Source organism: Petromyzon marinus, chromosome 49 (assembly GCF_048934315.1).
Source record: "Petromyzon marinus isolate PM22_M1 ecotype Great Lakes invasive population chromosome 49, UKy_Petmar_22M1.pri1.0, whole genome shotgun sequence".
NCBI lineage: Eukaryota > Metazoa > Chordata > Hyperoartia > Petromyzontiformes > Petromyzontidae > Petromyzon > Petromyzon marinus.
This window is the reverse complement of record NC_133715.1, coordinates 7,650,682-7,663,524: the sequence shown is the minus strand read 5'-3', so window position 1 is coordinate 7,663,524 and position 12,843 is coordinate 7,650,682. Positions and strand designations below refer to the sequence as shown.

The 12,843-nt window shown below is 53.1% G+C and overlaps 1 protein-coding gene across 1 annotated transcript in view; it reads left to right on the top strand.

The window, feature by feature from the left end:
• Nucleotides 1-1,195: 1,195 nt before the first annotated feature.
• Nucleotides 1,196-12,843, top strand: part of LOC116952936 (uncharacterized) — a 72,889-nt gene continuing 61,241 nt past the window's right edge. Inside the window, exon 1 of the mRNA XM_032972678.2 lies at nt 1,196-2,983. Coding sequence (XP_032828569.2) covers nt 2,689-2,983 — 295 coding nt within the window. The 5' untranslated portion in view covers nt 1,196-2,688. The remainder of the gene's footprint in view (nt 2,984-12,843) is intronic.

Below are 12,843 nucleotides of genomic sequence, written 5' to 3'. Positions count from 1 at the left end.
GGCCGCCTTTGTCTTCCTAGTGGCCATATTTACACACCGCACCAGGTACTCATTTGAGGCTGAGTCAACATAGGGCAGGCCCAGGACCGGTTCATATAATCGTCACTGGCGTTGGCCGTGAGCGAGAATCGAACCCGGATCGCCAAGTTCGTAGCGCAGCGCGCTAACCGCTACACTACCGCTCCCCAGACGTGCGCACACACTCTCACACACTCTCACACAAACTTACACACACACACTGTGTGTGTGTTCGTGAGCGGTAGTGTAGCGGTTAGCGAGTCGCGCTACGAACCCGTGCCTCCCGGGGTCGATTCCCGCTTCAGGGTCAACAGCAAGTGACGATTATCTGAACCGGTCCTGGGACTCCCCTAGGTCGACTCAGCCTCGAATGAGTACCTGGTTCGGTGTGAAGTAAACATCGCCACTGGGGAGACAGAGGTCTGCCGGACGTGGTGCTGGCCACCTACCCCCTCGCGTGCCTTGCCGGCACTTGCCCCAACAGCGCGCGAAGGCTATACGGGGGACCTTTGTCTGTGTACGCGTGCGCGTGTGTGCGTGTCGCTCTAACACTCACTGTGTATCGACTCGCGGTCTCTACCACCACCCGCGCGCCGTGATTGACGTTGACAAAACGACGCCCAAATAGCGTGGCCGGCTCGCGTCTCCCTCGGTCTCCTCCCTCCCTCCATCCCACCTCCCTTATCACCACCACGATCATCTTCCTCCTCCTTCCTCTCCCCCATCTTACCCTCCCTCCCTCATTCCCTCACCACCACGACCATCCTCTCTCCCTCCCTTCTTTCTTCCTTCTCTCCCCCACACTCAACCAACAACTATCACCACGATCATCTCCTCCCAAACTCCCATCGCCTCTATCCCCCCCCCCCCCCCACCACCTCAACCACCCAGCCCTCCCACTCTCCCACACCTCCTTCCCATCATCATCATCATCACCACCACCACGATCATTCTCCTCCCTAACCCCCATCCTCTCCCTCCATCACCCCACTCTCCCTCCCCCTAAAACTCACACCCTCCTCCGCTACCCCGACCCACCCACCCCTAAACCGTCTCGCCCACTGCCTTGCCACCCTCCCCCCCCCTCCTCTACCACCACCACCACCACCATCAGCACGATCATCTCCTCCCCCAATCACCCACCCACCCACTCACCCTCCCTCCCCACCACCACCACCACAGCCGCCAGCACCATCACCACCGGCGCTCCGCCCCACGTCTCTCTCTCACTCTCTCACACGTGCGCCTGCTCGTCACGACTCCCAGCGCCTTCGACGTCTCCTGCGCCGCGTCCCTGCGTTGACAGTTTTAACACCAAAATTAAATTACTCGGCACCCGTCGGCGGAGGCCAGGGGCGGCGTTGCTTTTTGCAAGGGGCTGTGGGGGTGTGGGAGGCGTCAAAGGCAACGTAAGAAAAGTGTCCTTCGCTCCGCTACAGACGTCACACGGGGGGTGGGGGGGGGGGGGTGGTGGGAGCTTCGTCCATCAAGCAGTCGTCCGCGACACTTCGGCAGGGAGTCGAACTTAGATTGCCTGGCCCCGGACGGAGGTGGGTGGGTGGGGAGGGGGCGGTTGCTCTGGTCGGGTCTCCCTCTGTCCCGCTCGCCTCGTCGCGACTCGGGCTGCGCCGGGTTCCTGCGAAAGGGCCCCGCTGCCGACGCGGCTGACGTGGGATTTGTCGTTTAAGCTGTTTTGCTTGTTTGAGTTGAGACTTTCTCGCACTGCGCCCGAAGGATTTCTAATTTCACGTGACGGTAACAGCAACAGCAGCAGCAACAGCAGCAGCAACAACATCAGCGGCATCATCATCATCAGCAGCAGCAGCAAGTTGCAGTCAAAGTTCCAGCAACATCAGCGACATCATCATCAGCAGCAAGCGAAATACAAAAATAAAGTTCAGCTGCAGTAGCAGCAGCAGCAGCAGCGGCGGCGGGAGTAGAAGCGACGATCATCAGCAGCAGGAACAGCGGCGGCGTTTTAATCACCAACAGAAGCGGACACGCATCAGCAGCATCAGCAGCAACATTAATAGAGAGAGAGTTACAACTGCACCAGCATCATCATCATCAGCTGCGGCAAAAAGTGCACTGGAAGTCATACCACCATCATCATCATCATCGGTCAAACAACATCAGCAGTAAACACGCAACAGCCGCGATAGCAGAAGCATCCACAGGAACGATACCAGAGGCAAAACTTCCGCAACAGACGCAGACACACAGCGGGCAGCGATAGCGCCATCGTCAGCAGCAGCATCAGCAGCAGCATCAGCAGCCGCATCAGCAGCAGCAGCATCAGCAGGAAAAGGAGGAACAACCACACTAGAAGCAGCAGCATCATCAGCAACAATAACACTTGAAGCATCATCATCATCAGCAGCAGGAGGAACAACACCAGGAGCATCATCATCATCAGCATCATCAGCAGCAGCAGGAACAACACCAGCAGCAGCATCAGCAGTAGCAGCAGGAGGAACAACACCAGCAGCATCATCATCATCAGCAGCAGCAGCAGGAGGAACAGGAACACCTGAAGCATCATCATCAACAACAGCAGGAACAACACCACCAGCAGCAGCAACATCATCATCAGCAACAGGTGGAGGAACAGCAACAGCAGAATCATCATCACCAGCAGCATCAGCAGCATCAGCAGCAGCGTCATCCGCGATGGCCGAGAAGCGGCGTCTGGGTCCCGCGCTCAGCTCCCGCGCTCACGCCTTCTCAGTGGAGGCGCTCATCGGGGTGAGCTCTCGCAAGCGCAGGAGGGACGGCAGCGGCAGCAACGAGAACGGAGAGGAGGACGACGACGACGAGGAAGAGGAAGAGGGCGAGGAGGAAGAGGAGGAAGGGGGGGACGAGGCGGAGGGGGACGAGGAGGATGAGCGAGGGAAGAGCGCGGCGCTCGAGAAGGCGCGCGGCGCCGCGGAGCGGGCGAGCGGGGGCGAGGAGCGGCAGAGAGCGGGTGGGTGGACGGAGCGCTCAGCTCGCTACACACTCATCTACTCACTCACCTACTCACTCACCTACTCACTCACCTACTCACTCATCTACACACTCACCTACTCACCTCACCTACTCACTCACCCACTCACCTCACCCACTCACCTCCCCTACTCACTCACTCACCTACTCACTCACCTACTCACTCACCTACTCACTCCCCTACTCATTTACCTACTCACTCACTCACCTACTCACTCACCTACTCACTCACCAACTCACTCACCAAGTCACTCACCTACTCACTCCCCTACTCATTTACCTACTCACTCACTCACCTACTCACTCCCCTACTCACTCATCTACTCACTCACCTACTCACTCACCAACTCACTCACCTACTCACCTCCCCTACTCACTCACCTACTCACTCACCTACTCACTCACCTACTCACCTCCCCTACTCACTCACCTACTCACTCTCCTACTCATTTACCTACTCACTCACTCACCTACTCACTCTCCTACTCACTCACCTACTCACCTCCCCTACTCACTCACCTACTCGCCTCCCCTACTCACTCACCTACTCACCTCCCCTACTCACTCCCCTACTCATTTACCTACTCATTTACCTACTCACTCACTCATCTACTCACTCATCTACTCACTCACCTATTCACCTCCCCTACTCACTCACCTACTCACTCACCTACTCACTCCCCTACTCATTTACCTACTAATTTACCTACTCACTTCCCTACTCACTCACCTACTCACTCACCTACTCACTCCCCTACTCACCTCCCCTACTCACTCACCTACTCACTCACCTACTCACTCCCCTACTCACTCACCTACTCACTCCCCTACTCACCTCCCCTACTCATTTACCTACTCACTCACTCACCTACTCACCTCCCCTACTCATTTACCTACTCACTCACCTACCTACACATTCACTCGCCCACCCACTCATATATTTGCCTACCCACTCTAACTCATCCACTCACCCTGCCATGAACGCATGCACTCACTCATCCACTCACCCATCCACTCACCCATGTACCTACATAGCCACTCACCTACCTACCTTCCCACCATCGCATCAGTACGCTCACCAACTCATAAACACATTCACTCACGTATTCACCTACTGACGAATGTACTGACCTACTCACTCACTGGCTCAAACACATATATACTCACACGCTAATTCACCAACTTAGGACTACATTCACTCACCAACAACAATAATAACAACCTTTATTTTAACAAGCGCCTTTCATATTGAAGTTTCTCGAAGCGCCGTACCGCACATACAATAAAACTGCACTCACAAGTACAGATACAGATATGAGCAAAATAGAAATGTGGTAACAATATCAATCAATGGCTACACTCGGAATTCCAATAAAATATAGAACTATCATTAACGTGAATAATAATGATAATTACAGAGTAATCCAATACGACTTACTCACTCATGTTTTCACCTACTGGCTCACGAACTCGCCCCACCAACCTCCTTATTAAAACATTTTCTTAATCACCAACTAATTTTCTTATGCGTGAAACTCGCTCATCAGCCAACTCACCAGCGCGCTTAGCAGCGTGCTTCTAAAGCACACTCACCCAATACAAAGACAAAGACCCCCCGTATAGCCTTGACATGTTGTTGGGGCAAGTGCTGTTAGCGACCACCTATAAAAGGCCGGAGCTGCACACGAAGGTGGTGGTAGTGGGCAGGCTCCACACCCGGCCGCCTTTGTCTCCCCAGTGGCGATGTTTTACACACCGCACCAGGTACTCATTTGGGGCTGTGTCTACCCAGGACGGGTTCAGATATCTGTCAGTGGTGTTGGCCCAGAGCGGGAATCGAACTCCGGGGTCGCAGCACAGCGGCGCTAACCCGCGACACTACCGCTCACCACCACACCCCACTTGCTCATCCAACACCCCCTACTCGCTCACCACCACACCCTCCACTCGCTCACCACCACACCCCACTCGCTCACCACCACACCCTCCACTCGCTCACCACCACACCCCACTCGCTCACCACCACACCCTCCACTCGCTCACTAACACACCCCACTCGCTCACCCACCACACCCTCCACTCGCTCACCAACACCCCCCACTCGCTCACCACCACACCCTCCACTCGCTCACAACACACCCCACTCGCTCACCACCACACCCTCCACTCGCTCACCACCACATCCCACTCGCTCACCCACCACCCCCCACTCGCTCACCACCACACCCCACTCGCTCACCACCACACCCCACTCGCTCACCACCACACCCTCCACTCGCTCACCACCACACCCCACTCGCTCACCACCACACCCTCCACTCGCTCACCACCACATCCCACTCGCTCACCCACCACCCCCCACTCGCTCACCACCACACCCCACTCGCTCACCACCACACCCCACTCGCTCACCCAACACACCCCACTCGCTCACCCACCACCCCCCACTCGCTCACCACCACACCCCACTCGCTCACCAACACACCCTCCACTCGCTCACCACACCCCCCACTCGCTCACCAACACACCCCCCATTCGCTCACCAACGGACCCCACTCGCTCACCGCCACACCCCACTCGTTCACCACCACACCGTCCACTCGCTCACCAACACCCCTCACTCGCTCACCACCACACCCTCCACTCGCTCACCACCACACCCCACTCGCTCACCCAACACCCCCCACTCGCTCACCCACCACCCCCCACTCGCTCACCACCACACCCCACTCGCTCACCAACACACCCCACTCGCTCACCACCCCCCCACTCGCTCACCAACACACCCCCCACTCGCTCATCAACGGCCCCACTCGCTCACCAACACACCCCACTCGCTCACCCAACACCCCCCACTCACTCACCACCACACCCCACTCGCTCACCCAACACACCCCACTCGCTCACCCACCACCCCCCACTCGCTCACCAACACCCCCCACTCGCTCACCAACACACCCCACTCGCTCACCACCACACCCCACTCGCTCCCCACACCCCCCACTCGCTCACCCAACACCCCCCACTCGCTCACCAACACACCTCACTCGCTCACCAACACACCCCACTCGCTCACCACCACCCCCACTCGCTCACCACACCCCCGCTCGCTCACCACACCCCACTCGCTCACCAACACACCCCACTCGCTCACCACCACACCCCACTCGCCCACCAACACACCCCACTCGCTCACCCAACACACCCCACTCACCCACCAACACACCCCACTCGCCCACCACCACACCCCACTCGCTCACCACGCCCCCCACTCGCTCACCACCACACCCCACTCGCTCACCACCACACCCCACTCGCCCACCGTGCCGTTCGTCCCCATCCGTTGCCAGAGGTTCGCGGTTCGAATTCCAGCGTCCGCGCCCGATCATCACCGCGGCGGTGACTTTAACCGGAGGGAGTCGAGCTACTACTACCACTACTGCTACTGCTACTACTCCCACTACTGATACCGCTACCGCTACTACTACCGCTACCGCTACTACCACTACTGCTACCGCTACTACTACCACTACTGATACCGCGACTACTACTGCTACCGCTACTGCCACTACTGCTACCACTACCGCTACTACTACCGCTACTACTACCACTACTGCTACCGCTACTACTACTACTGCTACCGCTACTACTGCTACCACTACCGCTACTACTACCGCTACTACTACCCTACTGATACCGCTACTACTACTGCTACCGCTACTACTACTACTGCTACCGCTACTACCACTACTGCTACCGCTACTACTACCACTACTGCTACCGCTACTACTGCTACCGCTACTACTACCACTACCGCTACTACTGCTACCGCTACTGCTACTACTGCTACCGCTACTACTACCGCTACTACTACCGCTACTACTACCACTACTGCTACCGCTACTACTGCTACCGCTACTACTACTACCGCTACTACTACCGCTACTGCTACTACTGCTACCGCTACTACTACCGCTACCGCTACTACTACCGCTACTACTGCTACCGCTACTACTACTACCGCTACTGCTACCACTACCGCTACTACTGCTACCGCTACCACTACTACTACCGCTACTGCTACTACTACCGCTACCGCTACAACTGCTACCGCTACTACTGCTACTACCGCTACTACTGCTACTACCGCTACTACTACTACCGCTACTACTACTACTACCGCTACTACTACTACTACCGCTACGCGCTGTTCGCTTAGCTCGCGTGGACGTTTAAAAATATCCCCGTGACGTGGGAGTGCGCGTGCGAGCGTTTACATTATTTTTTTTTACAACAACAATAATAACAACAACAACAATAAAAATTGTACGCCGCAAAATGTCTCGCTAGTGGGGACGTACGGAGGGCAACCATCGCCACCCTCCCCCCCTACTGGCGGACTGATGCCCCCCAGGGTCACGGGTTGCACGCGATACTCCATCCCGGTCTCACGCGGGCTAGAACTTGAATCACAAACTCGCTGAAACCGACTCAGCGACTCCTTCGCGCGCTCACCCACGCACTCACTCTGTTTACGCAAACCCCCGTTGTCGCTCGCCACCACCACCACCAACAACAATAAACGCGCTCACCGATGCGCTCGCCAATCCGTTCACGTAACGCACTCAGTGACCGGCTCACCCGCTCACTAAATAACTCACCTCCGGAGTGCGGTCATACACTCCGCCTTTTCACTCACCCACTCACTCACGAATCGCTCGCTCACCGACTTGTACATTAACTCACTCATCCACTCACTGACTAATACACTCACTCATCCACCCACTAATACACTCACTCACCCACTCACTCACCCACGAATCGCTCGCTCACCGACTTGTAAATTCACTCACTCATCCACTCACTTGCTCGCTCACTCACTCACTAATACACTCACCAATTAACTCACTGACTAATACACTCACTCATCCACTCACTCACTAATACACTCATTCACTCACTCACTAATACACTCACTCACCCACTCACTAATACACTCACTCATTCACTCACTCACTAATACACTCACCCACTCACTAATACACTCACCCACTCACTAATACACTCACTCACTAATACACTCACTCATTCACTCACTAATACACTCACTCACCCACTCACTAATACACTGACTCATTCACTCACTTACTAATACACTCACTCACCCACTCACTCACTAATACACTCACTCATTCACTCACTCACTAATAGACTCACTCACCCATTCACTAATACACTCACTCATTCACTCACTAATACACTCATTCACCCACTCACTAATACACTCACTCACTCACTAATACACTAACTCATTCACCGTATACGTACAACCGCAGTTACATTACACCCACAGTCAACTATCGTCCCAATATTGCAAGTGAATACGTTCGGAACACGACAGTAGTCATTAAGAGTGTACAGCCGTTTGTCAATCCACTGCTAGACGAAGGCCTCTCCGCGCCGCGTCAATCGTGAATGTTGTTTGGCCATACTTCACCACTCTGGTCAATGCCGGTTGGTGAAGAGGGTGTTGTGCGGTGGTGGTGGTGGGAGTTCCGATATCTCGCGCCAGTGATGTTAGCCGTCGCCGGGGATGGAACTTACCTCGCCAAGTTCACAATGCAGTGCGAAGCATCAACGCGAAGTGTCCCGGTTAACCACCACCGTCAAAAATCTCACTCTGGCGTTCATGTGATATTGAATAATATCGCTTCCAATGCTACCCGAATTAACTCGATACGATGTATAGCGGTAGTGTTTGCGCGTGTATGTATATATATACACGTACAACATTTTCGATGAAAAAAATATATAATGATTTAAGGCTGGGTCGACAGGGGAAAGTTCCAGAATCGGTTCCGATACCACGAGCCACTGATGCAAGCCGTGAATGGGAATTCGAACTCGGGTCGTTATGATCCGTAGCGCAGTGCGCTAACCACTACGCCACCGCTCCCCACACGCCTAAACACGAGCGCGCACGCAGTAACAACACGCAACTCGCCACCTTCGTCAATAACACTGTGGCCTTAAAAGGAAAAAAAGTACGTACAATTAGGCGACGTTTCGGGCAACGACCCGACTTCATAGCACGTACACAGTGCGCACACCTGTATACACGTGTGTACATTATATACGTGTATACATGTATACGTGTATACAATCCTCTGTGCTGATGGTTAGACATTACCCCACGAATACAGCCACACAGTCATGCATGTACCTATATTCACACAACGCAAAACAGACACCCATTTATAAATGCACAACTCACACACATCTTTACACACCCACACACTTCTGCCCACATCTATACAACATACGCCACCGCATATAGAACAAGGATACATTTCCTCGGTGAATAATATTCCGGATGGCTGATAGGCTGCAGGAGTAGGTGGTAGGGGGGGACGAGGAGTCACAGCAAGAGAGGTTTACTTGATGCTGTGTGCCGGGTATGTAGACATGCGGCTGATGTGCGTTAAGCCGTGATGATAGGATCAGGGTTCGTTCATATATATTTTAAAAAATCCGGGCATGATAACATGCACACGTGATCAGGTGCGCACACGTGTAACGCGCACACACGATACGGCGCACACACATGTTCTAGCATCAACAGTCAATAGATACGTGAGAGCAAAACCGCGAGATGACTTTCTATCGGCCTTAGCGCCACGCTCCGGAGGCGAATTACTCGGTCCACTGATGGTGATGATGGGCACTCCATAATGTGTGATGAGCAATGCGGAACGTCAGGCTGAACCTACCCTGTGAGTGAAACCGATTCAGTCTCAAAGCGCCGACTGATTGTTGTAGTCTGAACCATATATGTGTTACATTCCAGCTCTTTAACCGTTCCAGAACATCAATAAAAATGTGTTTTTACATTAGTCAGTCACTCACGGAGGCCTGTATTCGTTAGACCAATGTGTGTTTAATATTTTCCCGCAAACTCGGTTAAGCACGGTTAGGCTACGTACGGTGCGAAAAAAGTTCAGACCGACGTACAAATATCTGGCTATGCTGCTGGGTTGGCAGATGTGCACAAGTGTAGTCAACAACAACAACAGCGGTGTGCGTGTGTGGCCTAAACAGGAAAACGTGTAATCGTCGACGTTTCGCATAATGGACCTTCTTTGTAGCCACATCAATGCATAATAATGACAACAAAAACTCAACGCATTCGTTAGCTTACGGTACGTTGCGTTGGTCTTTTCGGAATTGCGTTAGCTCGAATCAATGCAGAACTTTAATGAGTGCTGTATGTTGCTGGCCGCTTGTTTTTTTTTGGGGGGGGGGGGGAGCCTTAGGCACGGCAACCGCGATATAAAAAAAATATTTGTAGAATTAAATAATTACTATCAATGAAATGCACACTTAACATGTTATTGTGGTTAATATAAACATTTTGTTTAAAAGATTAGTTTCACTTTTGTTTTATATGCTTAATTAAATTTATAATTCCGAATAAAGTGAAAATTAAACCATTTATCTTTAGTTTAGTTCAGTGTGCCCTGGTGTGTTGTCCTTCCCCCACACGTCCGATTTGCACGGTTGGCTACGTACGGTGCGAAAAAGGTTTAACATACACACAACTAAATTGTATGTGCTGTATATGAATTTACGATAAAAGCCATAACGAATAACACAGACACCCCTCTGAAGACACACACACACACGCGCGCGTGGTATCACACATGCCTCGTGTCAGTTTTCGGTGGGAGTTGTTTGACCATACTTCACCACGCTGGTCAGTGCCGTTTGCTGAAGCGGGAAGGTGGTTTGTGGTGGTGGGCTGGGGGGGTTGGTGCATAAACATTCGCCACTGATGTTAGCCGTGGCCGGGACTCCAACTCCCGTGTTCATTACGCAGTGCGCTAACAACTGCGCCACTACTCCCCACACCTGAGCGGGAACGTGGTTATACGAATCGACAGTTTAAAAACACACACACACAGCGCAGTTTCATTATAGACGCAGTTTAAATGTATTACACGTGTGCAATGCACAGACAGATGACACTTTTTTTATGCATTGTAAACGTACAGCGTTTCATCAATGTCGACAGTCTGCGCTTCAAGTATAGGCAGTTTAATTACACACACAGATTGCATGCAATTGCAGTTTAAATTCGTCGGCAGTTTACGCGTATACACATCGTAACTACGTATAGTGTGATTATGCCGACAGATTAAACGTATGTACGCTATAAATATATAGGCAGTTTAAACACGGACAATCTAAAACACGACCACAGTTTAAATATGCACAGTGTAAAAATATAAGCATATAGACAGCGTAAATATAGATGTATATGTGAGTGTTTGCGCCGTTTTAAAACACGTACCGTGTATGTATTTTGATAAACCTTAAACACATCTTTGCCAAGTTAATTCGGCATTAAAAAAAACTATTTTGGGAGACATTCATCAATCCACTGCTGGATGATGGCCCTTCTCTCCACGCCCGTGTCGGTCTGTGGGGTGTTCGCTTGGCCACACTGCACCGCGCAGGTCAGCGCCGGCTTGATGAAAGCGTCTGGAGGAGCGAAGCCCAGTCCTGGTTGAGCCGTCACTCCGCCTCCGAATGTTACAGCCGGAGCCGGGAATTAAACTCAGGTTGGCCGCTTTTGACGAAATCTCTCTCTCTCGCTCGCTCGCTCGCTAACCACCGCGCCACCGCTCCACCCGCTGAACCTTCGAATGGCTCAATTTTAAACGATTGCCAAAGCAGTCGAGCTGACGCTTTTTGCTAATTACGGCACGAGTTTGTCGTGAGGATTAGGCCAGCCGATTAATCATTTCGCGTTTATCTGCGAGTTGCGCGCACTACATCACGTGACGTGACGCGTTCGGCACTCGTGCCAAGGTACACACAGACACACGCTGACACAATTACTATAGAACACACACACACACGTGAAATTACAACACACCACCACCACCGCGTCTCAGGTTAACGCACGTGCATTTAAATTGGCGCAGACAAAGATCCCCCGTGTAGCTCCGCATGGACTGGTTGGGGCAAGTGCTGCTCGCGCGCGCCTATTAAGGTCGGCACGCCCGGCCGTCTTGGTCTCCCCAATGCCGATGTTTCTTTTTACACACCCTGACCAGTGACCCATTTTAAGGCTGAGTCGACCTTGGGGGAGACCCACGATTGGTTTAAGATACTTGTCACGGATGTTGGTTGTGAGAGGGAATCGAACTCTAACGCTAACCACCGCGACACCGTTCCCCGACACACAGGCACAAAATAAACATACACGTACGAACATGCACACGCACGCAAACACGTACACCAGTACATGCGCAGACATATAAAAGAAAGATCCCCCGTACAGCCTGAGCAGACTGTTGGGGCAAGTGCTGTTAGCAAGGACCTATGAAAACCGGCACGGCACACGAGTGGGTGGGTGACCGGCACCACAACCCGGCCGCCTTTGTCTCCCTAGCGGCGATATTTACACATTGCACCGGGTACTTATTTGAGGCTGAGTCGACCTAGGGGAGGCCCGGGAGCGGTTCAAATAATCGTCACCGGTGGTGGCCGTGAGCGGGAATCGAACCTGGTTCGCCAGATTCGTAGCGCAGCGTGCTGCTACACCACCGCTCCAAACACAAAAACCAAGCTCCCCTGTACACACACACAAAGATCCCCCATATAGCCTTAACAGACTGTAGGGGCAAGTGCTGTTAGCGAGCACCTATGAAGGCCGGAACGGTACACGAGGGGGTGGGGGGCCAGCACCACGTTCGACCGCCTTTGTCTCCCTAGTGGCGATGTTTACACACCGCACCAGGTACTCATTTGAGGCTGAGTCGACCTAGGGGAGGC